Source organism: Peromyscus eremicus, chromosome 4 (genome assembly GCF_949786415.1).
Source record: "Peromyscus eremicus chromosome 4, PerEre_H2_v1, whole genome shotgun sequence".
Taxonomy (NCBI): domain Eukaryota; kingdom Metazoa; phylum Chordata; class Mammalia; order Rodentia; family Cricetidae; genus Peromyscus; species Peromyscus eremicus.
The window spans coordinates 94,628,193-94,651,795 of NC_081419.1; the positions used below are offsets into that span (position 1 = coordinate 94,628,193).

Genomic DNA, 23,603 nt, shown 5'->3' on the forward strand with positions numbered 1-23,603 from the left:
TCATTTCATCTTCAAAGCCAGTGATGTAGCAGCACCTCGATAACACAACCTCTTATATTCTCAAACTCTCTCTTCCTCCCCCTACTCCCTCCCTCTTTTCCTCCCTCCCTCTTGTTTTTCTCTGACAAAATATACATGCTTTCCATTTATGAGGGCCTTATGATTACACTGGACTCACCAGAATAGTAGTCAAGGCCAATCCTCCTTTGCCAAAGGCTTTAAAGGTTTAAATTTAATCACACCTGCAAAATCCCTTCTGTCACCCAAGGTAACTTATTTATAGGATTCATGGATCAGAATGTGAATATCTTGGAGAGTGGCATTACTTTATTTGCCACAAAGACTAAACTAAAATATAAATTAAAGAAAAACAGCACTACATACTGAACAATGTGAGTCTAATAAATGCTTGAAAACAAGACAAAAATTTCACAAGTCCTTTAATATAAAGCTCAAGAAGAAATAAACCTAACTTATGTTAAAGAAGTCACAAATATAGGTAGGAAGTTTAAAAGGAAAGACATGATTATCATAAAAACTGGACACCTTTGGAGTAAAGAAGATGTATGAGATCAGGAACAGGCTTCTGAGATGCGACATTCTTTTTAAACACTTAGGTATATATATTTATACATGTGCTTTTTATGTTCTATAATTAATAGCTCATAAAAAGAATAACAATAAATAATAGTTATGTAAACCGGAGGCAAGCAAAGCCAGACAAGAATGGGTCAGGGTGTCCATCTATGCAACAGTAAAAAGCCAGTTAACCTGAGATTGAATATTGTGGTCAGAAATCTAGGTCTAGAATAGACAGTCTTAGAAGCTCAGACACAATCTACAATGTCTTTTTTATATTTTAGTAATTATTTTATTTTGTGTGTATGTATTTAGCATGCATTTATTATGTCTGCATACCATGTGTGTGCAGTGCCCCTGGAGGCCAGAGACAGCCAGCATCAGATCCTCTGCAACTGGATTGTGAACAGGTGATTGTGAGCTGCAGTGTGTGTGCTGGGAATTGAACACAGGTCCTATAGAGAGCAGCCAATACTCATAACTGCTGAGCCATTGCTCCAGCCCCAGCAGACACTAAATTTTCTTTCTAATACATTAAATTTCTTTCTTTTTTTTTTTTTTTTAACAAGTGATCAAGTCAATTTATTTAGTTGACTTAGGCATCCGCAATAGTGACTTCAACCTCCACTCCTGGCTCAATACTGATGGAAGTAATCTGTTTAACAATCTCGGAAGGACTGTGTAAGTCCATGAGTCGCTTGTGGATTCTCATTTGGAAATGATCCCACGTCTTGGAACCTTCACCACAAAGTGTTTTTCTTGTAGTGATTCTCAGTGTCTTGGTAGGCATGCGCACTGGTCCTTTCACCTTCAGATTCTTTTCCTTTGCGCCTCTGATCAAGTCCGCACACACCTTCTCCAGCGACTTCACGTTGCGGCTGGTGAGCGTGATTCGAATTCGGTGAATCGCCACCTCGGGCTCCACGGGCGTCTTTCCGGTAGGTATCTTTAAAAGCCATGGCTGTGGCGCGGCTTCCTGACCGACTTGTTCCTCAGCAGGAGCGAACAGCGGTGAGTCAGGATGGGAGCAGGCCGGACGGAGCTCCACAGCACGCAACACCACGCCTGAGAACCGCTACATTAAATTTCTTGATGTCAAGACCTTTTTATTCATTCAGTTCTACTCATTTTTTAATTGAAAAAAATTTTTGATGGGTTGAGTACTTGGGGACCAAATCCAGAATACTGTACATACTACACAAGTGCTTTACCACTGAGCTACACTCCCTCAGACCTTATCTTTGTGTTCCCATTATACTGACATAAAAGTCTTTCAATAAATGTTTAACAAATGAAATGTCTTTCATTTCCCATGTAGTTTAATAAAATTAAGTAGTTCTAGCTGGGAAATCCCAACACTCAAGAGGCAGATGCATAAGTTCAAGGCCAGCCTGGCCTATAGCGTGAGTTCCAAGATATCCAGGGCTATACAGAGAAACCTTGTCTCAAAAACAAACACAAAAACACAAAAAACCTAAGTAGTTCTATAGCAACCAACACTCTCTTTCAATAATCTCCAATGAATGCATAGAGTGAAAGAAATATAATTAACAATGAAGCTAAGAAGAAAAGTTAATCTATAAAATTTCCAAAGTGCTCTTACACACAGGGGAAAAAAAAACAAAAAACTAATGATTCTCTGCATATACCCTCTAAAGCCAAGCTGTGAGGATAAAACGCATGTAGCAATTCAAAACAGAAGGGGATAACATAGACTATCATCATCATACAATATGACTTAGATATAATGGATAGGATCCGTTAAGATGATTAAGTAGACTGCAAAATATTCATATTCCCATTCCTGTATATATCTCTCTGCAATATGATCTTGATGAATCGCTCACAAACAGGTAGGTTTTCTTTCTCCATCCATGAAACTGGAGTTGGTCACATGACTTGCTTTGGTCAATGGAACATCAGCAGAAGCTTAAAATCATTTCAGCCCTGATCACCCCTTGCTGGGTTTTTGTTTTTTCTTTTCTTCTTCTTTTTTTTTTTTTTTTTTTTTTTGGTTTTTCGAGGCAGGGTTTCTCTGCATAGTTTTGGTGCCTGTCCTAGATCTCACTCTGTAGACCAGGCTGGCCTCGAACTCACAGAGATCTGCCTGGCTCTGCCTCCCAAGTGCTGGAATTAAAGGCATGCGCCACCACCGCACGGCCTCCACACACAGCCTCACTTGCTGGTTTTGAAATCCACACTCATGAAAAGAAACCAAAGCTAGCTTGCTGGCTCCCTTAAAAAAATTTAAACAAGGGCTGGAGAGATGGCTCAGAGGTTAAGAGCACCGACTGCTCTTCCAGAGGTCCTGAGTTCAATTCCCAGCAACCACATGGTGGCTCACAACCATCTGTAATGAGATCTGGTGCTCTCTTCTGGCCTGCAGGCATACATGCGGGCAGACCACTGTGTACATAATAAGTAAATAAATCTTTTAAAAAAAATTTAAACAAGACCAATAATAATTCGGCTGAGCCCCGCTAATTTGCCAACTCATAGCATAACTAGCTACTAAGTAATTATTATTTTAGTTTCCAAATTTTGGGGTAGTTTGTTTTGAGGAACTGTCCTGGTTAGTTTTTGTCAACTTTGACACAAGTTAAGAGTTATCAGGAAAGAGGAAACTTAACCGAAAAAAAAGTCTCTATCAAACTGCCTGTAAGCAAATCTATGGAGCATTTTCTTAATGACTGATGTGGGAGGCCCCAACCACTGTGAGTTGTTGTGGGATATTTGTACACTGTGTGAAAATGTATTGCTGTGATTGGTGTAATAAAAAGCTGAATGGCCAATAGCTAGGCAGGAAGTATAAGTGGGACTTCCAGGCAGAGAAAGAACTCCGGGAAGAAGAGTTGCTAGCCAGACCAGAAGCAGCAGCATGAGCAGTACAGAGAGATGAGGTAATGAGCCACGTGACAGAATGTAGATTAAAATACACGGGTTAATTTAAGTTATAAAAGCTAGTAAGACAAGCCTAAGCTAAGGGGTCAAGTTCCTGTACTGACATCCTTCCATGATGGACTGTGATGTGGAAATATAAGCCAAATAAACCTTTCCTCCCCACGTTGTTTTGGTCGGGATGTTTAATAGCAGCAATGGACACCTAAGACAAGAGATAAGTAAATACACAGAAGAGTAAACAAGCATAACATAAAAGTGCACGGGAAAACAATTAAATTTGTCCAAATTTTTTTTTTTAAAAGAAGTTCTTATTGGAGGGAAGAATACACAGACATGAAAGGCAAACTGAATTTAGTAAAAACTAAGCTAAGAAGTGAGGGATAAGGTCAAGTGGTAGTGTTTGCCAAGCATGTGTATAGGTCTACGATCCATGTCTGATACTGCAAAACGGTGTTAAAATTCTTTTGCAGCCAAGGCAATTCTTCTTGATCTTGAACTACACTGCAGAGCCATAATCACAAAGATATTATGCACTAAAAAGACATATAGACAATGGAACAGAGACTCCAAGAATACACCTGCACAGCTATGTTCACCTAATTTTTGACAAATGGTATAAAAAATACATACTGGCCGGGCGGTGGTGGCGCACGCCTTTAATCCCAGCACTTGGGAGGCAGAGCCAGGCAGATCTCTGTGAGTTCGAGGCCAGCCTGGACTACCAAGTGAGTTCCAGGAAAGGCGCAAAGCTACACAGAGAAACCCTGTCTCGAAAAAAACAAACAAAAAAACAAAAAAAAATACATACTGAAAACAAAGCAGCTTGTTCAATAAATGATGCTGGCAAAACTGGATAACCCCCGGCAGAAGAATAGAATGAGACCAGTATCTATCTCTCTGCACAAAAGTTAATTAAAGGTGGATCAAAGACCTTAATTTAAAGCCCAAAATATGGGCTGGAGAGATGGCTCAGAGGTTAAGAGCACTGGCTGCTCTTCCAGAGGTTCTAAGTTCAATTCCCAGCCACCATATGGTGGCTCACAACCATCTGTAATGAGATCTGGTGCTCTCTTCTGGCCTGCAGTAAGACATACAGGCAGAACACTGTATACATAATAAATAAATATGTCTTTAAAAAAAAAAAAACACCCAAAATTGCTCAAATTCCTAGGAGAGTTCAGAATATAGGTATAAGCAAGAACTTTCTGAACAGAAGCCCAATGACACAACAAATAGCCACAAGAATTGGCAAAAAGGATTGCATAAAATCAAAAAAGCTTCTACACAGCAAAAGAAATCATCAACAGGATAAACACCCTATGGAATAGGAGGAAATCCTTGCCAGTTCTATTTTAGATAAGGGATTACTAGCTAGACTATGCAAAGAACTTCAAAAAATTAAATTTAAAGAAAAAAAACCTGCTCAGCAATTAAAAGTGCTTGCTGTTCTTCCAAAGAACCAGAGTTTGAATCTTAGCACTGACATCTAGCAATCCAATCCACAGCTCCATAGGATCCAACACCTTCTTCTGGCCTCAGCAGATACCCACATAAGTGTGGTATTCACACACACACACACACACACACACACACACACACACACACACACACACAATCTTTTCTAAAAACTGACAAGAGCCAGGTGTGGTGGCACATGCCTTTAATCCTAGCATTCTGGAGGCAGAAGCAGGTGGATCTCTGTGAGTTCAAGACCAGCCTGCTCTAACAAAGCAAGTTCCAGGACAGGCTCCAAAGCTACACAGAGGAACCCTGTCTTGAAGAACCAAAATAGATAATAAAGAAATAGTTGTCACATGAAGTCACAAAAATGCTAATGTATGTATTTTAAAGTGTTCATTATCCTTAGCCATTAGGAAAGGCAAATTAAACTCCTTGAGATTCCATCTCACCCCAGTCAGAATGCTACCAAGCAAACAAATAACAACAGATGCTGGCGAGTTTGTGAGGACAGGGGACCCTCATTCCCTACTGGTAACACGTAAATATAAACTGATGCAGCCACTATGGAAATCAGTGTGGAGGTTTTACAAAAATCTGAAATGAGAACTCCCATACCACTCAGCTGAACCTGCTCCAGTACACATACTCTACTTGCATATCCATGTTTATTGTTGCTCTAGTTACAGTAGCAAGGAAATAGAATCAGCCTAGATACACATCAACAGATGAATGAATAATAGAAACATGGTACATATGCACAGTGGAATTTTATTCATTCATGAGGAAAAATAAATTATTAAATTTGTAGGGAAATAGATGGATCTGGAAAATATTATATTCTCTCTTACATGTGGATCCTGGCCTTAAATATTTATATGTATGTATATGTACGTCTAAGTATGTATACAGGCCAGGAAACCAGAAGAGAGCCCATGAAGATGGGATGTGGAAGCTTTAAGGCAGTGGGTGAGAAAGGCAATAGGACATATGATAGAAAGGTAAAAGGAAGAATGTGGGGGTGAGGGTGGGGGACAGGGGCGTAGAAATGGAGACAGGGAGATGGGAAATAAGCGAGTATATATGTGGGGCAGATCAACCAAAATCAAGTGTACATGAAAATGCTGTTTTAACAAAAGGATCATTTTAGAGACAATAAAACTGAGCATGATGGCTGGGCGGTGGTGGCACACGCCTTTAATCCCAGAACTGGGAGGCAGAGCCAGGTGGATCTCTGTGAGTTCAAGGCCAGCCTGGTCTTCAGAGTTAGTTCCAGGAAAGGCGCAAAGATACACAGAGAAACTCTGTCTGGAAACAAACAAACAAACAAACAAACAACAACAACAAAAACTGAGCATGATGATTTATGTCTGTAACCCAGCACTCAAGAGTCTAAGGCATAAGGCAAGAGGATTACCATGAGTTCAAGGGAAGTCTGGGCTATATTGTGTGAGATCCTATCACAAAAAGTCCCCTCTCCTATCAGAAGAAAATGGGCTAATTACATGTTTTGAGAAGGCTAGGGAGCATCCATCTGTGAATGACTTCAGGCAAAAACTCCATTAGGAGTCTATTATTATTTAGACAGTCTGAAGTGATAAACTTCTATACACTGGTGAAATCAGGATAATTTACTAAATATATGGCATGGTTTTGTGTCATGTGTAATTTATATAAGACTCCACTCTTTACCAGAAAAATATAAGAAAATTATTTTTAACTATGATTTTAATGTCAATGAATACAATGTTAAAATGATTCATTAGGAAAAGTCTATGATGCATTTAAAGATGAGGGAACATACTTAAAGCTATATTTAGGCATATACATAATTTATTTCTAGTGAGAATGTGAGTGGGAACTATGACTCCTCTTTGTTTGAAATTTAAATACACCTACCTTACCACTTCAAATCCTGGCTAAAACAAACTAGAAGGAGCCAGATTTACCTTACTGGCCAACAAGAAAAACAGACAAAATATATAAAATGGAGGGTTTCAGAAATCAGACAACAGACAGCACAACACAGGGATCCATGAAAAAAGGCAGATAGGGGAAGTAAGCTCTCCCACTGCCCAGATCACGCCTTGGAGAGCCTTCCAGAGTGAGCACAGGGATGGGGAGCATACCAGAGTCCAGCGGTCTCCGTGACTGGAAAGTGAAGAGTTATGCAAAGGTCAAGAAAGCTAAAGTTTACAGGGCAGAGCTGCACAGACAGCAACTCTGAAGCGCTAAAGATGCTCCATGAGGCTTTGGCTGAGTCAGTGCATGTTATAATGTGAGGTACAAGGCCAAAACCCACTGGAAAGAGGCAGGCAGAATATCTCCTCTCACACAGGGCAATGACTAAGGGCCTTGGATGCATGAAACTATTTATTTATTATGTATACAGGGTTCTATATACAGAGGCCACAAGAGGGCACCAGAGTGTTCTGCCCGCATGTATGCCTGCAAGCCAGAAGAGGGCACCAGATTTCATTATAGATGGCTATGAGCCACCATGTGGTTGCTGGGAATTGAACTCAGGACCTCTGCAAGAGTAACCAGTGCTCTTAACCTCTGAGCCATCACTCCAATCTGGATGCGCAAAACTATTTTTGAATAACTAACTGTATCCCAAAATAAAAGTCAAAACTATTTAAAGAAATTTTTGAAAAAGAAATAAAAGAAAACAATATAACAACATAAAATCACAATGTGTGATATTCACTCAAAAACTTCCAGGGATGTAAACAAAAAGAAATACCCATCAGACTGAACAAGTACACATAAAATTGGTGGACAACAATTTTAAAACAGCTATTATAGATACATTCAATGTTTTACAAAATAGAGAAAAGCACAGACAGAAAAAATATGTAAATAAATAAATGAATGAATGAGTGAATAAATAAATAAATAAATGTCTAGGGATAAAAAGTATGTAACTGATAAAATAAGCATATCAGAAAGGCACCATCCACATATTCCCAAGCCTAGCTCTGGTCTACAGCTCCTGTACTAGCCCAGCCTGAGGCAGGCCAGAATCTCACATCAGACACATATGCCAGGGTCACACTGAAAAAAAAAAAGAAAGAAAGAAAGAAAGAAAGAAAGAAAGAAAGAAAGAAAGAAAGAAAGAAAGAAAGAAAGAAAGAGAGAGAAAAAGAAAAAGAAAGAAATGAAGAAAGAGAGAGAGAGAGAGAGAGAGACCAAGACAGTATGCCTCCCACCAAACCCACTAATCTACAAAATGTTCTCCAATGAGAATCATCTAGACAAACACCAGAACACAAAATTTAAAAAAAAAAATCATAGACTTGAAAATAAAGTTGAGGACTGAACTACTCATGCAGAGTAGTAAAAAAAAGAAAAAAGAAAGAAAGAAAGAAACATAAGTAACGTTGGGACACCATAAAAAGACCAAATCTTCCAATTATAGGGCACATACAAGATCAACAGGATCACAGAAGAAAACTCCAAATTAAGGAAAGACACCCCATACAAGGAGCACACAGAACACCAGACAGGACCAGAAAATAAACTCCCCACGGCATATTAAAGTTAAAACACTAACTATACAGAACAAAGAGGAGGTACTGAAATCTGTAAGAAAAAAACCACAAGTCATATATAATAAAGGGAAATCCACCAGAATAACAGTTGACTTCTCAATGGAAACTTTAAAAACCAGGAGATTCTGGAGCAACAGACTTGAAGTTCTACAAAACAATGGATGCTAACCTAAACTACTGTACACAGTAAAATTATCTGCTATCATTGGAGGAGAAAGAAAACCTTTTCATGGTATCAACAGGCTACAAGAATTCGCATCCACCAAACCAGCCCTGCAGCGAATACCAGAAGCAATACTTCAGACTGAGAGAGAAGCAAGCATAGGCCACCGAAAGGGAACAAACAAAGCTAGTCACTGAAACACAAACAGGACTAAGACCACAAATTAAAACAACAACAACCGACAGCAATCAGCACACAGATTCATAATGAATTAGTGCCCTCAACGGCCCCCCCCATCAAAGGCACAGATTAAGTGAATGTATTAAGAAATAAAATTCATCTTTGTGTTGTCTACAAGAAACTCATCCTATCTTGAAAGATAGATACCACCTTAAAGAGAAACGATATAGAGAACATATTCCAAGCAAATGGACCCAGGAAGCAAGCAGGTGTTGCCATCCTAAGATCCAATAAAACAGACTTCAAACTAAAACTAGTCAGAAGAAATAAAAAAGAACACTTCATTCTAGTCAGGGACACAATCAACCAAGAAGACATTACACTCCAAACATATGTGCATCAAAGTCTGCCTCACTCAATTACACTGAAAGCATACTGACTCCAAACCAACGATAACAGGTAATTACAATGCCTCACTTTCTCCAAAAGACAGGTCAAACAAACAAAAAATAGACAGAGAAGTGTAACATGAAGTCTAATACGACTTTTTAATAAAAAACCACGAGCCGGTGGGCAGTGGTGGCGAATGCCTTTAATCCCAGCACTCGGGAGGCAGAGGCAGGCGGATCTCTGTGAGTTTGAGGCTAGCCTGGTCTACAAAGCGAGTTCCAGGAAAGGCGCAAAGCTACAAAGAGAAACCCTGTCTCAACAAAAACAACAACAAAAAACCCAGAGCCAGATATTGAGGTAAATGCTCAAAGATCAGAGAGACAAAGGAACAAGCCACTGCCACGTCTAGGACTCCTCAGCCTGAAAAGCCTTAGCTCCTGTCTCCTCATGCCTTATAACATACCTTTCTCCACCCTGGCATCACTTCCTTCCTAAGTGCTGGGATTAAAGGTGCTTGGAATTCCCAAGTACTGGGACTGAAGGTGTATGCCACCACCGCCTGGCTGTTTCTCTCCTAGACTGAATCAATCTCATGTAATCCAGGGTAGCTTTGAACTGAGAGATCCAGATGGATCTCTGCCTCCCCAAGTGATAGGATTAAATGTGTGTGCCACTACTGCTTGGCTTCTATGTTTAATCTAGTGGCTTGTTCTGTTCTCTGACCTTCAGGCAAATTTTATTAGGGTACACAATCTATCACCACAGAGAAGCATCAGAATTGCATGATATCACACATCAAATGTACCTACCAAATATTTACAGAATATTCCATCCCAAACCCAAAGAATATATATTCTCTTCAGCAGCCCTTGAAGTAGCTCTAAAATAGACCAATAGTGGGACACTAAACAAATCTTAACTCAGAAAACAGAAATGACTCCATGTCATGACCATAATGTAATAAAGCTCAAATCAACAGTAAACTAATCCCACAAACTCACGGAGATTAAACGACGCATTACCAAATGATGAGTCAGTCGGAGAAGAAATCAAGAAACCAATCAAATTCCTGGAATTAACTGAATATGAAACCACACAACAAAAACACATACTAAAAACAGTTCTAAGAAGGAAATTTATGGCTCTAATCTCTTATTTTAAAAAATAAGACAGTACAAATAAACGGTTTAATGACCCAACTCAAGAACTTACAAGAAGAACACACTAAACCCAAATCCAGTAGATGGCAAGAAATAATCAAAATTACAGACCAAATTAAAGAAATAGAGACAAAGAAAACAATATCAAGAATCAACAAATCTCAAAGTTGGTTTACTGTAGTTAGTTTTAATGTCTACTTGCCAGGAATTAGAATCACCTGAGTATGAAGTCTCATACTCATATAGAAAAGGATTATCCAAAGGGAAATAAATGTGGGGGTGGGGCAAATGAAAAACAGAAGAAAAAAATCAAATGCACAAAGCATTAGGATGCTGTGGATAACACTGAAGGGCTAACATGATCTAACCGCAATCCAGGGAAAACAATGAAGAGCATTTACCCTTTATTTCTGTAATTCTGTCTATTCTGCTTTCAGTTACTGTAATCATGTTATCCAGAAAAGTTTCTTCTTTTTTGGTTTTTGTTTTTGTTTGAGACAGGGTTTTTGTTGTTGTTGTTGTTTTTTTTTTTTTTTTTTTTTTTTGAAACAGGGTTTCTTTGTGTTGCCCCAGCTGTCTTGGAACTCACTCTGTAGACCAGGCTGGCCTCAAACTCACCAAGATGGCCTGTCTCTGCCTTCTGAGTACTGAGATTAAAGGTGTGTACCACCACTGGCAACTATTTCCTTTTTTTTTTTTTTTTTTTTTTTTGGTTTTTCGAGAAAGGGTTTCTCTGTGTGATTTTGGTGCCTGTCCTGGAATTCACTCTGTAGACCAGGCTGGCCTCGAACTCACAGAGATCCCCCTGCCTCTGCCTCCCAAGTGCTTTATTTTACTTTCATTGGGCTCAAAGACATGGGAGAGGGGGAGATGAGAAGCAGAAGAAATATCTGAAAATTTTCCAAATTTAATAAGAACTAACTATACCACACATCACCTATTAAAGTGTAAGATCCGATGCTTTCCAGTTAATCATGGTATGTTGTGGAGAGAAATTCACAGAGCTACTGCATCTGGCTTGAACTCTGGGGTGCCAGCACCTAGGCTTTGAACTACATTTTGTTTAAAGTCAGGGACTCTTATCTGAGTTCTTCCTGAAGGAATTTCAGAGAAACCAGGAGGGGTCTCATGGCTGATAGGCAAATGGTTCCTTCAAACACCACCAGAAAAAGAGGTTTTGGTATGCAGAAACTGGTTTGCTAAAGGGGTGTGTGTGTGTGTGTGTGTGTGTGTGTGTGTGTGTGTGTGTGTGTGTGTGTGTGTAATAATAATAATAAAAGGGGCTTTTGTAAAACCACAGTTTTCAGACTATCAGAGGCTCAAACTCCGTGGTGCAGAGTGCCTAAAATTTATCTTGGAATGACACTGTCTTCAACAGACCCTCACCAAACAGAACACCGACAATACATTATAAAAGCTGTGGACTACTTTGTGTGTGTTTCTGTGTTCAGGTGCACATGTGTGCTCACACATGTGGAAGCCAGAGGACAACCTTGTTTGTCTCATCAAGTGTTATCTACTTTGTATTTTATTTTTTGTCGAGAGAGCCTGGCAACCTGAAGTCAATCCCCAGGACCCACATAAAGGTAAGACTGAATCAATTCCACAACACTATCTTCTGACCTTCATACTCTGTTGTATGAGGACCCCATACACAAACAAAGCAAAAAAAAAATTTATTTCTAAATTGCTATGAAAAATGGAGCCCACTAGAGGGGAAAAGAAGGATCAAGGAAGAGGGTCACAGAAGGTAACAGAACACACATGATATGAAAGTAGAATAGGAAACACTGGAGGTGGAAGGTGAAAATGTTCTGGAGTCACTGAAAAGATCTTTTTCGAAGGCTGTTTCAGTGCGTGCTGGTTAACGCTGTCTGTTATTTGGTTGGGTTAAGAAGCACCTAGGAAGTCAGAAGAGCACAACTCTGAGTGTGACTGTGTCGGCGTTTCCAAGGACGAGTGGCAGGGGAACGTGGGGAACATTATCCCACAGGTGAGAGCGTGAATGAAATAAAGGGGAACCAAAATAAAGTCCTCCAAAGTGCAGGCATTATCTCTCTACTTCCTGGCCACCAGGATGTGAGCTCAGCTCTATCAAACCTTCTCAGGCATGATTACCAGGGGGTAAAATAAGTCATTCCTCCCTTGAGTTGTCTCTGTCAATTATTCTGCCACGGTGATGAAACATCTAGCACAGAAAATTGATAGCAGAGACATGGGGTTGTTGTTACTACCTGACCGTATGGTTTAGAATACTTTGGAAGTGGTTTGTGGGAAGAGTCTGGAAAAGTAGGCTAGATGAATGTTTTAAGCAGAACTTAATGGGAGGTTTTGATAGCTCACACCAGAATGCTAACAGGAATGAAGACAAAAATTGACTCTAGCAGTGGTTCTCAACCTGTGTGTCATGACCCTTTTGGGTCACACATATCAGATTTTGTTGTTTTGGGGTTTTTTGTTTGTTTGTTTGTTTTTTAAGACCGAGTTTCTCTGTGTAGTCCTGGCTGTCCTGAACTTGCTCTGTAGACCAGGCTACCCTTGAACTCAAAGATCTACTTGCCTCAGCCTGCTGAGTGCTGGGATTAAAGGCTTGCGGCACCACTGCCCAGCACATACCAGACATTTACATTATGATTCACAACACTAGCAAAATTACAGTACGAAGTAGCAAAGAAATATATATACCTTAGGGTTTCTATTGCTTCGACAAAACAAAATACCATGACCAAAAAGCAAGTTGGGAAGGAAAGGGTTTATTTGGCTTACACTTCAGCATTGCTGTTCATCACTGAAGGAAGTCATGGCAGGAACTCAAACAGGACAGGATCCTGGAGGCAGGAGCTGATGCAGAAGCCAGAGGGGTGCTGCTTACTGGTTTGCTTACAGTTTCAGAGGTTCAGTCTATTATCATAGCAGGGAACATGATGGTGTGTAGGAAGACGTGGTGCTGGTAGCTGAGAGTCCTACATCTTGCAGCCAACAGGAAGTCAACTGACACACTGGGCAGTGTCCTGAGCACAGGAAATCTCAAAGCCTGCCCCCACAGTGACATAACTTCCTCCAACAAGGCCATACTCACTCTAACAAAGCCACATTTCCTAGTAGTAAAATTCCCTATGAGATCATAGGGGCCAATTACATTCAAACTAACACATTCCACTCCCTAGCCCCCATAAGCTTGTAATCATATCATACTGCAAAATGCATAGAGTCCAACTTGAAAAGTCCCCTTAGTCTATCACAGTCTCAACAATGTTCAAAAGTCCAAAGTTCAAAGTCTCTTCTGAGATTCATCGAATCTCTTAACTGTAATTCCCTATAAAATAAAAATAAAAAAAGTAGATCACCTACTTCCAACATACGGCACAGGATATACATACCATTCCAAAACATAGGGAAGGGAGCATAGTGAGGATATATTGGACCAACTCAAGACCAAATACAGCTGGGCAAACTCCAAACTCTGCATCTCCATGTCTGATGTTTGTAGCTAGAGTTTTCCTGCCTGGCCCACAGTCAGGACAAATCTCTTTCACCCGCCAGTCCCACAGCCGCTCAGACCCAACCAAGTAAACACAGAGACTTATATTGCTTACAAGCTGTATGGCCATGGCAGGCTTCTTGCTAACTGTTCTTACAGCTTAAATTAATCCATTTCCATTAATCTATACCTTGCCAAGTGGCTCGTGGCTTACCGGCATCTTCACATGCTGTTTGTCATTGTGGTGGCTGGCAGTGTCTCTCTGCCTCAGCCTTCCACTTCCCAGCTTTATTCTCCTCCTTGTCCCACCTATACTTCCTGCCTAGCCAATGGCCAATCAGTGTTTTATTTATTGACTAATTAGCAACACATTTGCCATACAGAACATGCCACAGCAGATGTTGAAACACTCTTCAGATCTCCAACTCTGTTCAGCTTTGTTCAGTGCAACAGATTTCTTTCTCTTGGGCTGGTTCCACTCCTGTTAGCAGCTCTCCTTAGCAAGTACACCACAACTCTGTCATCTCTAACATATTGGGTTCTCCAAGGCAACCCAGGCTTCAACTTCACAGCTTCATGCAATGATCTCTCTACTAGGCCTCCATTTAGGGCCGCCCCTGACACATGCCTGGCCTCAGCAGCTTTCTTTAGGGGTGCAGGCAAATTCCATAACCCATTTCTTCTATCCTTAACTCTAAAGCCAGAACCATGGGTTGAGACCCCAAAGAGCTAGCAAAATCTGAAAACTTTTCCATCTCTCTAAAGATGTCTGCCAATACATCAGAAAGTCATTAAACAAAGAAGATAAGAAGCCTAAAACCAAAGTCCCCAAGATTCAGTGTCTAGTTATTCCATGTGTCCTACAAGACAAATGCCAATGTACTGCTTTAAAGAAACAACACACCAAGAAAAATGACGTAGAGGCTGTAGAATATGCTAAACTTTTGGCCAGGAGAATAAAAGAAGACACAGAAATATGCCAGAAACAGATTGCCAGATGTACACTGTCCTCACAGGAGGCTTCTACTTGTGAGTCCAGCAAAACTGAAGGGTATTTAAGAATAACCAATATAAGTAAGTAATCAGACCTTGGGGTGGGGAAGAATTTCAGAGCATATCTCATCCATTGCAGGCTGAGTTTATATAAGTGTTAATTCATTCAAAAGACCTTGCTTTGAGACGATAGCTCCTAAGTGTCTTGTCAGTGCAGGGTTAGTTTGACAAGCACTTCCTTGCATCCAGCCATTCAGGCCACTTCAGATATAACTATCACTGGAACTGGCAACAGACCTTGGTACCGTCCATATGATACATATTTTGCAGACATGCAGAATAAAATGCTGTAGATTGATGGAGGCTTCCACTCCAACATAAAGCAAGGTCAGTATTTCTGCAGACAGCCCCTAAGAGCAATGTGTAAAACCATGAGAATGAAGCCAAAGATGCAATGGCGACCTCCAGGAAAGTCAGACATGTCAGGAACTTGGAATGTGCAAAACAGAAAAGACACAGGCTGCTACCAAGGAAAGGCAACCAAAGAAAAGGCTATGTGGGCTGCAAACAGCAAGGCCCTAGAGGTAGTGCTGATCTGGAGAGCACATCACATCACTATTCCAGACATGGAACATGGGTTTGGTTTCCCCGCTGGGTCTGTCTTGCTTTGGTGCTAACCCCACCTTGCTCCTTTTCTATCTCCTCCTTTGGGAATGAAATTGTTTACTCTGTGCCATTGTACTTTCTAAGTATATAATTTTCCTTCTGATTTTACAAGGACTCAGCTGAGTTTGCTTCCATCTCAAATATTTTAAACTCGGACTTTTGAACAAATTAGAACTGTAAAGACTGTGGGAACTCTGGAGGTGAACTGTATAATTGTACTTTCAGATGGACATAAACCTTCTGTTTTTGTTTTTGTTTTTTTTGTTTTTCAAGACAGGGTTTCTCTGTGTAGCTTTGCGCCTTTCCTGGAACTCACTTGGTAGCCCAGGCTGGCCTCAAACTCACAGAGATACGCCTGCCTCTGCCTCCCGAGTGCTGGGATTAAAGGCGTGCGCCACCACCGCCCAGCCGGACATAAACCTTCTGAAGGCCAGGGATAGGATTTTAAGGTGTTTTATTTTAATCTCTCTATGATGAGTCGTGGGGGGTGGGGAGGCTCGCATGCCACAGCATGCATGTGAAGGTTTGAATCAGGGTCTGTCTTTTGCTGATCCCCCTGAATATACCAGATGTGAGCTTCCAAGGATTCTCATCTCTACCTACTATCTCAGCACAGGTACGCATATGTGCTTCCACATCTGGCTTCACATGGCTTCTGGGGTTTGAATTCAGCTTCTCAGACTTGTGTGGCAAACACTTTTCCCCACTGAGCCATCTTCCCAGTCCAAATGTTACGGTTCAAAGAGATATGTTTGGGTGTCAAGTTAACAAGAGGTGGACCTGTAAGGGTTAATCTGAATTGTCAACTTGATTGAACTGAGAAGAGCTAAGGGGACTAGTAAAACACACCTCTGAGGGCATGAGCCACTAGCATGGGTGTTTTCTGTGCTTCCTCAATGCAATGAAGTGAGCTGAGCTGTTCCACCACGCCCTCCCTGCCACAGTAGATGAAAACCTCAGAACTGTGAAACGAAATATTTCCTTCGTTTTTTTCTCCTGTTTATCACAGATACACAATGTCTGAATAATACACAAGGGTTACGTGCACATTAAATTTTATTACTTTTTTCATAAGTATACTTATTTTTAATTATTTAACTAGAGTGAAAATATTTCCACTGACCTCTGAAGCTAATAGAGAATACCTTCGAATGAGTTAGGGTTAACAAAACAGAAACTTCTCTTGAACCTACTGCTCATGTCTACACTTTCTCTTCATAATACTTGAAACTTGTATCTGTTTCTACAGGTTTCTGCTTCTATTATATGGTAAACTCAAAAGTGAAGAGATATTTCTCTTTGTCTACTGCTGATTTTTTTTTAAATACAGGATTTCTTTGTGTAGCCTTGGCTGTCCTAGAACTAGCTCTGTAGACCAGGCTGGCCTCAAACTCACAGAGATCCACCTGCCTCTTAGCTCCCAAGTGCTGGGATTAAGGCGTACAAAGTCACCGCCCAGCCCTACTGTTGAATCTTTGACCCATGGCAGTATAACATGGGAAATATTTAGCAAGTATTTAAAAAACGGATGTATGCAGCTGCTACAATAACTTACCACTCAAAGATTCAAAGAGATTGCTTTGAATAATTTATTTATATGTATGATTGTTTTGCCAGAATGTATGTCTGTGCATCACCTGTGAGTCTGGTGCCCTTGGAAGTCAGAAGAAGGCACTGGATCCCCTGAAACTGAAGCTATGAATGGTAGTGAGCCACCATGTGAGTGCTGGGAACTAAACCCAGGTCCTTTGCAAGAACAGCAAGTGCTCTTAAACACTGAGCCATCTTTCCAGCTTTCCAGCCTTGAATATGCTGAATTTATTAAATGTCATGGAAGTTCAATAGAAAGGAAGTCCTAATCCAGTTTACCATGTTAATTCTGCATCCAGATAATTTTTAAATCAAACATCATTATCAGTATATATCATGCTTTTCTCTTGGCGTTTTTTTTTCTTACTTTTCTTCCCTTATCTCTGCCTTATCAGTCATTGAAAAATGTTAATAAAACCATTTTTAGATACTATCTAAGCTGAGGTACTTAGTGGACCAAGAAAAAAGGAACTGTATAAACATACCCATAACATACAACACATGCAGAAAGCTGCAGACAAATATTAACAGAAATATAGTATTGAGATGATCATATAACTTAGATAAGGGAAACACAACAACCTTATTTTTTAAGGCAAGTATTTTGAAATAGGAGAAAGTAAAATTTAAAAAAGGAAGTGTAAAAAGATCAGTGAGGGCTAGAGATGGCTCAGTGGTTGAAAGCACTGTCTGCTCTTCCAAAGGACCTGGGTTCAGTTCCTGTCACCCACATGGCAGCTCACAATCATCAGTAACTCAAGTTCCAGAGGATCTGGCACCTTCTTCGGGCTTCCACAGGCACCAGGCATGTATACAATTACATACATGCAGGCAAAACAAACATACACACACATTTTTTTTAATTTAAAGATGAATGAGCTGGGTGTGGTTGTGCACGCTTGCAACCCTAGTTATTCTGCTGTCAAACACGGGCAGATCATAAGACCCAGGCCAGCCTCAGCAATCTAGGAAAATTCTCTTTCAAAATAAAATGAAAAGTTGGGGATACAGCTCAGTTAGTAGAATCCTTGCCTAGAATGCATGAAGCCCTGAATTTGAACCCCAGCACAGCATAAAAATGGTAGTTCACACCTGTAATTCCTGCACTTGGGAGGCTGAGGAAGGAGGATTACCGGGCCTTGAAGAGTAGCCTGAACTACCCAGTCAGTCTGCCTCTGAACACTAAAGCAGTATCATCCATAGGTGTTACTTGATAAAATTGTGTAGCTCACAAAGAACTTCCTGCTCAGCACCAAATGAAAGTTCAATTCCTTGAGCAGAACTAACTCGGCCGTGTCACATTTACACACTTTGTGATGTAACACTGTGAAAAACCAATAGTTTATCACTGCACACACATTTAGGCAAAATACTCTACACACAAAAATAAATCTATCTAAAAAAATTTAAATAACCCAAGACTGTCACATTTTAATGCAGCTTTATGTGTAAATTACTCCCTAAAATTGTCTCAATTATACAAATTTCACTTCTAACATGCCATTTAAAGATAATATAAAGTCTTGCATAATTGAGTTCAATTTGTTCAGCCTTCCTGAGGTATTAAAATAGCCACTACTTAACAATAAAAATCTGAAGTCATATACAATACAGAATTCACTCAATGACATATATGTTCTCTAAGCCAGCTCCCTACTCATGATCAAATTGTTTCAACTTGAAATTATACATAAAATTAGTGAAGTTATGTTTGAGCCTCAATGTCTTTTATGTGTCCAAAACTGAAAGAGAAAAATCAGTTTCTAACATTCCATTATAAAGTTAAACTATTGGAGAAACTTTCCTTTGCAATCATGCTTCAAGCATACCTTTTGGTGTCTTCCTAAAAATTCATCATACAGGAAACATAAGCCTCTACATTAAAGATTTCTTTCATTATGTTTTAATTTTTAATAGACCACAATCCAAATCAGGATAGATTCTCCAAGATGTCATATTGTTATATCTGTCATCATTACAGCTTCTCCAAAGTGGCAAGACAAAAAGTATTCAACCCACTCAAATACTTTTTTTTTTTTTTTTTTTTTTTGGTTTTTCGAGACAGGGTTTCTCTGTGTAGCTTTGTGCCTTTCCTGGAACTCACTTGGTAGTCCAGGCTGGCCTCGAACTCACAGAGATCCGCCTGGCTCTGCCTCCCGAGTGCTGGGATTAAAGGCGTGCGCCACCACCGCCCGGCCCCACTCAAATACTTTTAAAATTCTCATTTTTTTAAATCCCTTAAATGAATGTTATTCTAGTCCATTTAGTTAAAAGAAAACAGATACATCTTTGCAATCTATCCTGGCCAGTCCATGTTTAATGTCAATGCAACTGTTAATGGCTCAAAACCAAACACTGTAACAAAACACAGCCGGAATCCTTCTTGTATTTGAGAGTCTGAGTACAAACATATGTCCATTCATAATATACTCTCTCACACAAATTCAGTTCTACTAAATAACAACTTCCCATCATATACAGGTTAAAATAAAATTATCTTCTTTAATGTTCAAAGGACAGCTTCCAAAGCTAAAGGAGAGAAGCCTATCAACTTTAATCCAAAGCAAAGTACAACTCAATGTCATTTTTACCTCTAAGGCAGCGCCACAACTGAAACAAAATGAACTTCACCGGAAGATAAAGTATCCTAGCATCCCCCTGATTATTTACTTCTCTGACTCGACAGTACGTATACGTGGGCTCTTTTGTCCCTCTTTCGGCATCCCGGCGTATCAACAGCATCATCTTTGTCAAAGCAAATCCCTCTGGTCATTACTTCAGTACTACAAAGTCCCGGCCTTCCTTGTTACCCCACAGAGAAGAGATTCCGTAGTCCCATCCCTCTTCCATTACAGCGAGAAAAGCAAGGTAAAATGAAACGCTCATAATTTAAAAAAAAAAAGAAATCCTCTCTGTTCGGTCCTGGTAATCAGGGGAGTCATGAGTACAAGTGATATATGGGTCACCCACAGAACAGATGAAGCAGCTTCGTGACCCTCCAAGTTCAGGGAAGGCACCCAAAGCCTCCGGGGAAATGGGGCAGAACCAGAACGGTCTCTGGGATGAGGACCAATTTGGGTCTGGCGCCAGCCCAGGGCGTGGGCAGAGACCCAGGGGTCTCGGGCAGCCTCTCCTCCATGCCTCGGTAGGGTTGGGCGAGGGGTGCGGCGGGCGCAGAAAGGCTACTTGGAGACGCCCTGGGGCTCGGGGGTGTGTCCTACCTGGGCCGCGGCGGACGCAGGATCTCCGGCGGAGGACTGGGGTTCAGCTCAGGGTCCGCACCGGCGGGAGTCACTGCTCAGCAGGCTGGCCCGCCGCCGCCTGCCCATCCCCCGCCGCCCACTGCGGCGGGACCCGAGCGCGGCTTAGACGGCCGGCGGTCCCCTCGGGTGCCGTCCGCGTCTAAAGGCGGCGGCGGCGGCTGCGGGTGTTGCTGCGGGCCTCCCCGGGCCGCTGCTCTCGTGCCAGCCCCTGCACCTCCTCCTGCCGCCGCCGCCGCCGCCTCGTCCCCACCGCTCCCATAGCCGCTGCGGCGACTACTGCAGCGCCCGCTGACCCGGCCCGACGTTACTCTCCCCCCCGCAAGCCGCACAGCCTAGCCCACCTGCCCTGCCAGCGCGCACCGCCCACCTCTCCGCCGCGGGTGCTGATTGGAGAGCACGTTCCCAGCCCGTGGCGTCGGTTGGCTAGTCCCATTGCCTATCAGGGAGGGGGCGGAGAAATGGGCCGAGAGCGTCTCCGCCCCCCACCGGAGAATTGCCGCTATCTTCAGGTTTGCCTGAGAGGGCGAGTTACCGGGAAAGGAGCATCACAATGACAGTGCGCGTGCGCGCGGGAATTCTGGGACTTGTAGTTCCAGTCTCCGCCGCAACGGCCGGCCTGTCCTGAGTAGAGACATAGGGCGCAGTGCTTCTGAGAGCGGGCATGAGTAGGTATTCTCCTAGTTCAGCGTGCTTGTGGCCACAGAGTTGGGTCCTTTGGAAGAAAAGTGGAAACACTTTGTCACTGAGGCAGTCTCGACGAGAATCGTGAGGCCGGGTCGTTGTTTAAGGTCTACTACCCTGCTCAGATCAAAGCCGCCAGGATCTGAGGAATGGGCGCTGTCCCCAGAACCTTAACCTAAGCTCCTGGCCAGGGCCGGGAGACCGGTAGGTGTGAGGAGGAAAGAAAGGAGTTGCAAAGACGTCAGCCTGGCGAAGGGAGTACCCCTTCACAACCTACGAAAAAACAATGCACAACCCTTCGCGTGGACCAGTCTGGGACTCTAAGCTGGAGTTTGCAGGAGTTGCTCAAAGACATACAAAGACTAACTACGAAGGGTGGAGCATTGAGACTGTGTGGGAGACATTTATATTTCGTGTTGAATGGGTGCCAAGCTCTTTGATGAAAAACAAAACAAAAAGCTAAGAGTAAGTCACCCTCCTGTCTTTACTGGCCATTGTGTAGACATTAAAAATTAAGAGTTAACTTTACCAAGAATACAAAACGAATGTCAAAACCAAACGTCGGGTCTGTTTAAATACCGCATGTCCAATGCTCTTTCTCCTTAACCGTTACAATGATTGCCACGTGTTTGCGATGGACAGAAAGGATGAGATGAATTTTAACGCTTTTAATTATCTTCTTAAGGGACAGAAATATTCTTCCTGTTGAGGAAATACCAGCCTCTTTATGTTCTTTTACGATCAAGAGACATCTTTACTGCTTGTCATGTTCAGATTCTTGGACAAAAAACAGAACAAAATGTGCATTCAAAGGCAGTTGATGAAGTCATCTTGTTCTATTCAACATAAAAAAGTTGCCAAATTGTTTTGTTTCTACTGCTGAAAGCAGAAAAACGCTTCTTTCCATTATTATAAACGTGCTACCACACCAGGTAGAATTTTTAAAAAAATTTATGTTTACAAATGGGTTTCATTGTGAGATCGTCATAGTTTTGTTTTTAAGATGGAATGTAACCCCTGGGTACCCCAGGATAACCTCAGACTTCTGATCTTCCTGCCTCAGCCTTGGGCATGCTGGAATTACAGTTTCCAGTTAGCATCTTGACAACTAACTTGTAAAACAAGCCAAGCCAGAATCAGCTAGGTAAACCACTCCCCGAATTCAGCCCCACAAAATGAACGTGATACAATAAATGTTAAAGGTCCAATCCCCAGCACCAAAAAATAAATGTTTGCTATTGCCTTCAATACTGATTGGCTGTGTGGTGATGGATAACTAATAAAGGAAGATCTGGGAAAATACAGATGAATGACTCAAGTCTGAGGGTGCCCTGGGATATGTAAAGGAACAAACCCTGGATTTGTGAAGAATCTTACAAACTATTCTAGAATAGTAAAATTCAGTTTTATACCGGGAAGTCTCCGTACAAGACATAATGAACCTTACAATAGTTTTTTTCCCCTTTGTTCTAGCATGACATAAATAATACACTAAATGATCTTTTCTTCTCCTGTCCTTCCATGTGTGAGCTACTCTACCACATCTAGGTATCATTTTGTAAAGCTCCCCTGATCTCCACAGGAAATGACCTAGGTGGCTCTTTTATAGCATGTGGTTACCAAGACAACATTACAGAACGTTTTGTTTGTTTGTTGTGCCCTAGCAGGGCAAGCACACTGCTCCAGAACCACATCCCCAGCCCCAACACCACAGTAGGGATCAGTGTGAAGATCAAGGAAAGGAGATACTTGCCATTCTTTCCTCCTTTTTCTTTAAAAATTTCCCCTGGGCTAGAGATGAAGAATATGTTGATTTCAGTCCCCTGCGACTGCGATGGTTAATATCAGTTGTCAACTTGACAGGGTCTAGAATCACCAGGGGCAAACTCTTTGCTTGTCTATGAGAGATTATCTAGATCAGGTTAGTTGAGGAATTCAGTTATCCCTGAATTCAGGCAGCACTGTGGGGAGCAGAGGAAGGGTGAGTGAATGGGTACTGTTGACATGGGCGTGGCCATGGCAAGGACCCTAAACCTCAGACACATGAGAATGGCAAAGCCCCCCCCCCACCTTCCACCCCCAGTGCAGATGCTGACAGTGTGTGTGCAGAAAAGCAAGATCAGAAAGCGAGTTAAACAGCAGCATTCATCTCTTTCTGCTTCCCTGACTACAGATACATGGTGACCAGACTTCTCAAGCTCCACAGCTGTCCCTCCACAAAGGACTGGACCTTCGAACTATGAACCAAAATAAACCTTTCCTTACACTACTTTCTGTCAGGGAGTTTGTCAGCTCAGCAAGAGAAGTAACTGATGCAGCACAGAAAAGCAAAAACTGAGTCTCCGGGGGCTAAACACGGAGCTCTCTGGTAGAGCACCGGGTTATCATGGACAATGTTTTGAGTTCAATCCTGGGGTCAAAAAAGAGCAAAAATAAAGCCTCTCAGCCTCAGAATTGCACACTCATAAGTGTGCACTAATTCGATCTCATTACAGCTGTCAAGCTGTTTTTCAAACTGAATACACAGTGCTCTGAAACATGAAA

General features: G+C 41.6%; 1 protein-coding gene, 1 long non-coding RNA gene and 1 pseudogene across 5 annotated transcripts in view; 1 reads left to right on the forward strand and 2 right to left on the reverse strand.

Moving 5' to 3' along the window:
* Ttbk2 (tau tubulin kinase 2) overlaps positions 1-20,892 on the reverse strand; it is a 113,882-nt gene extending 92,990 nt beyond the window's left edge. For 2 of the 4 annotated variants that reach the window (XM_059261215.1, XM_059261220.1), the window contains exon 1: positions 20,746-20,892. In XM_059261215.1, coding sequence (XP_059117198.1) covers positions 20,746-20,811 — 66 coding nt within the window. In that variant the 5' untranslated portion in view covers positions 20,812-20,892. Of the gene's footprint in view, positions 1-20,336; positions 20,702-20,745 lie in introns of those variants that run through there. The other 2 variants (XM_059261217.1, XM_059261216.1) reach the window with 1 other exon arrangement.
* On the reverse strand, positions 1,110-1,637 carry LOC131909536 (small ribosomal subunit protein uS10-like; annotated as a pseudogene).
* LOC131909540 (uncharacterized) lies at positions 20,313-23,603 on the forward strand. Its single transcript, XR_009378872.1, has 2 exons — positions 20,313-22,980; positions 23,233-23,603. It is a non-coding gene; the product is annotated as an uncharacterized LOC131909540 (long non-coding RNA).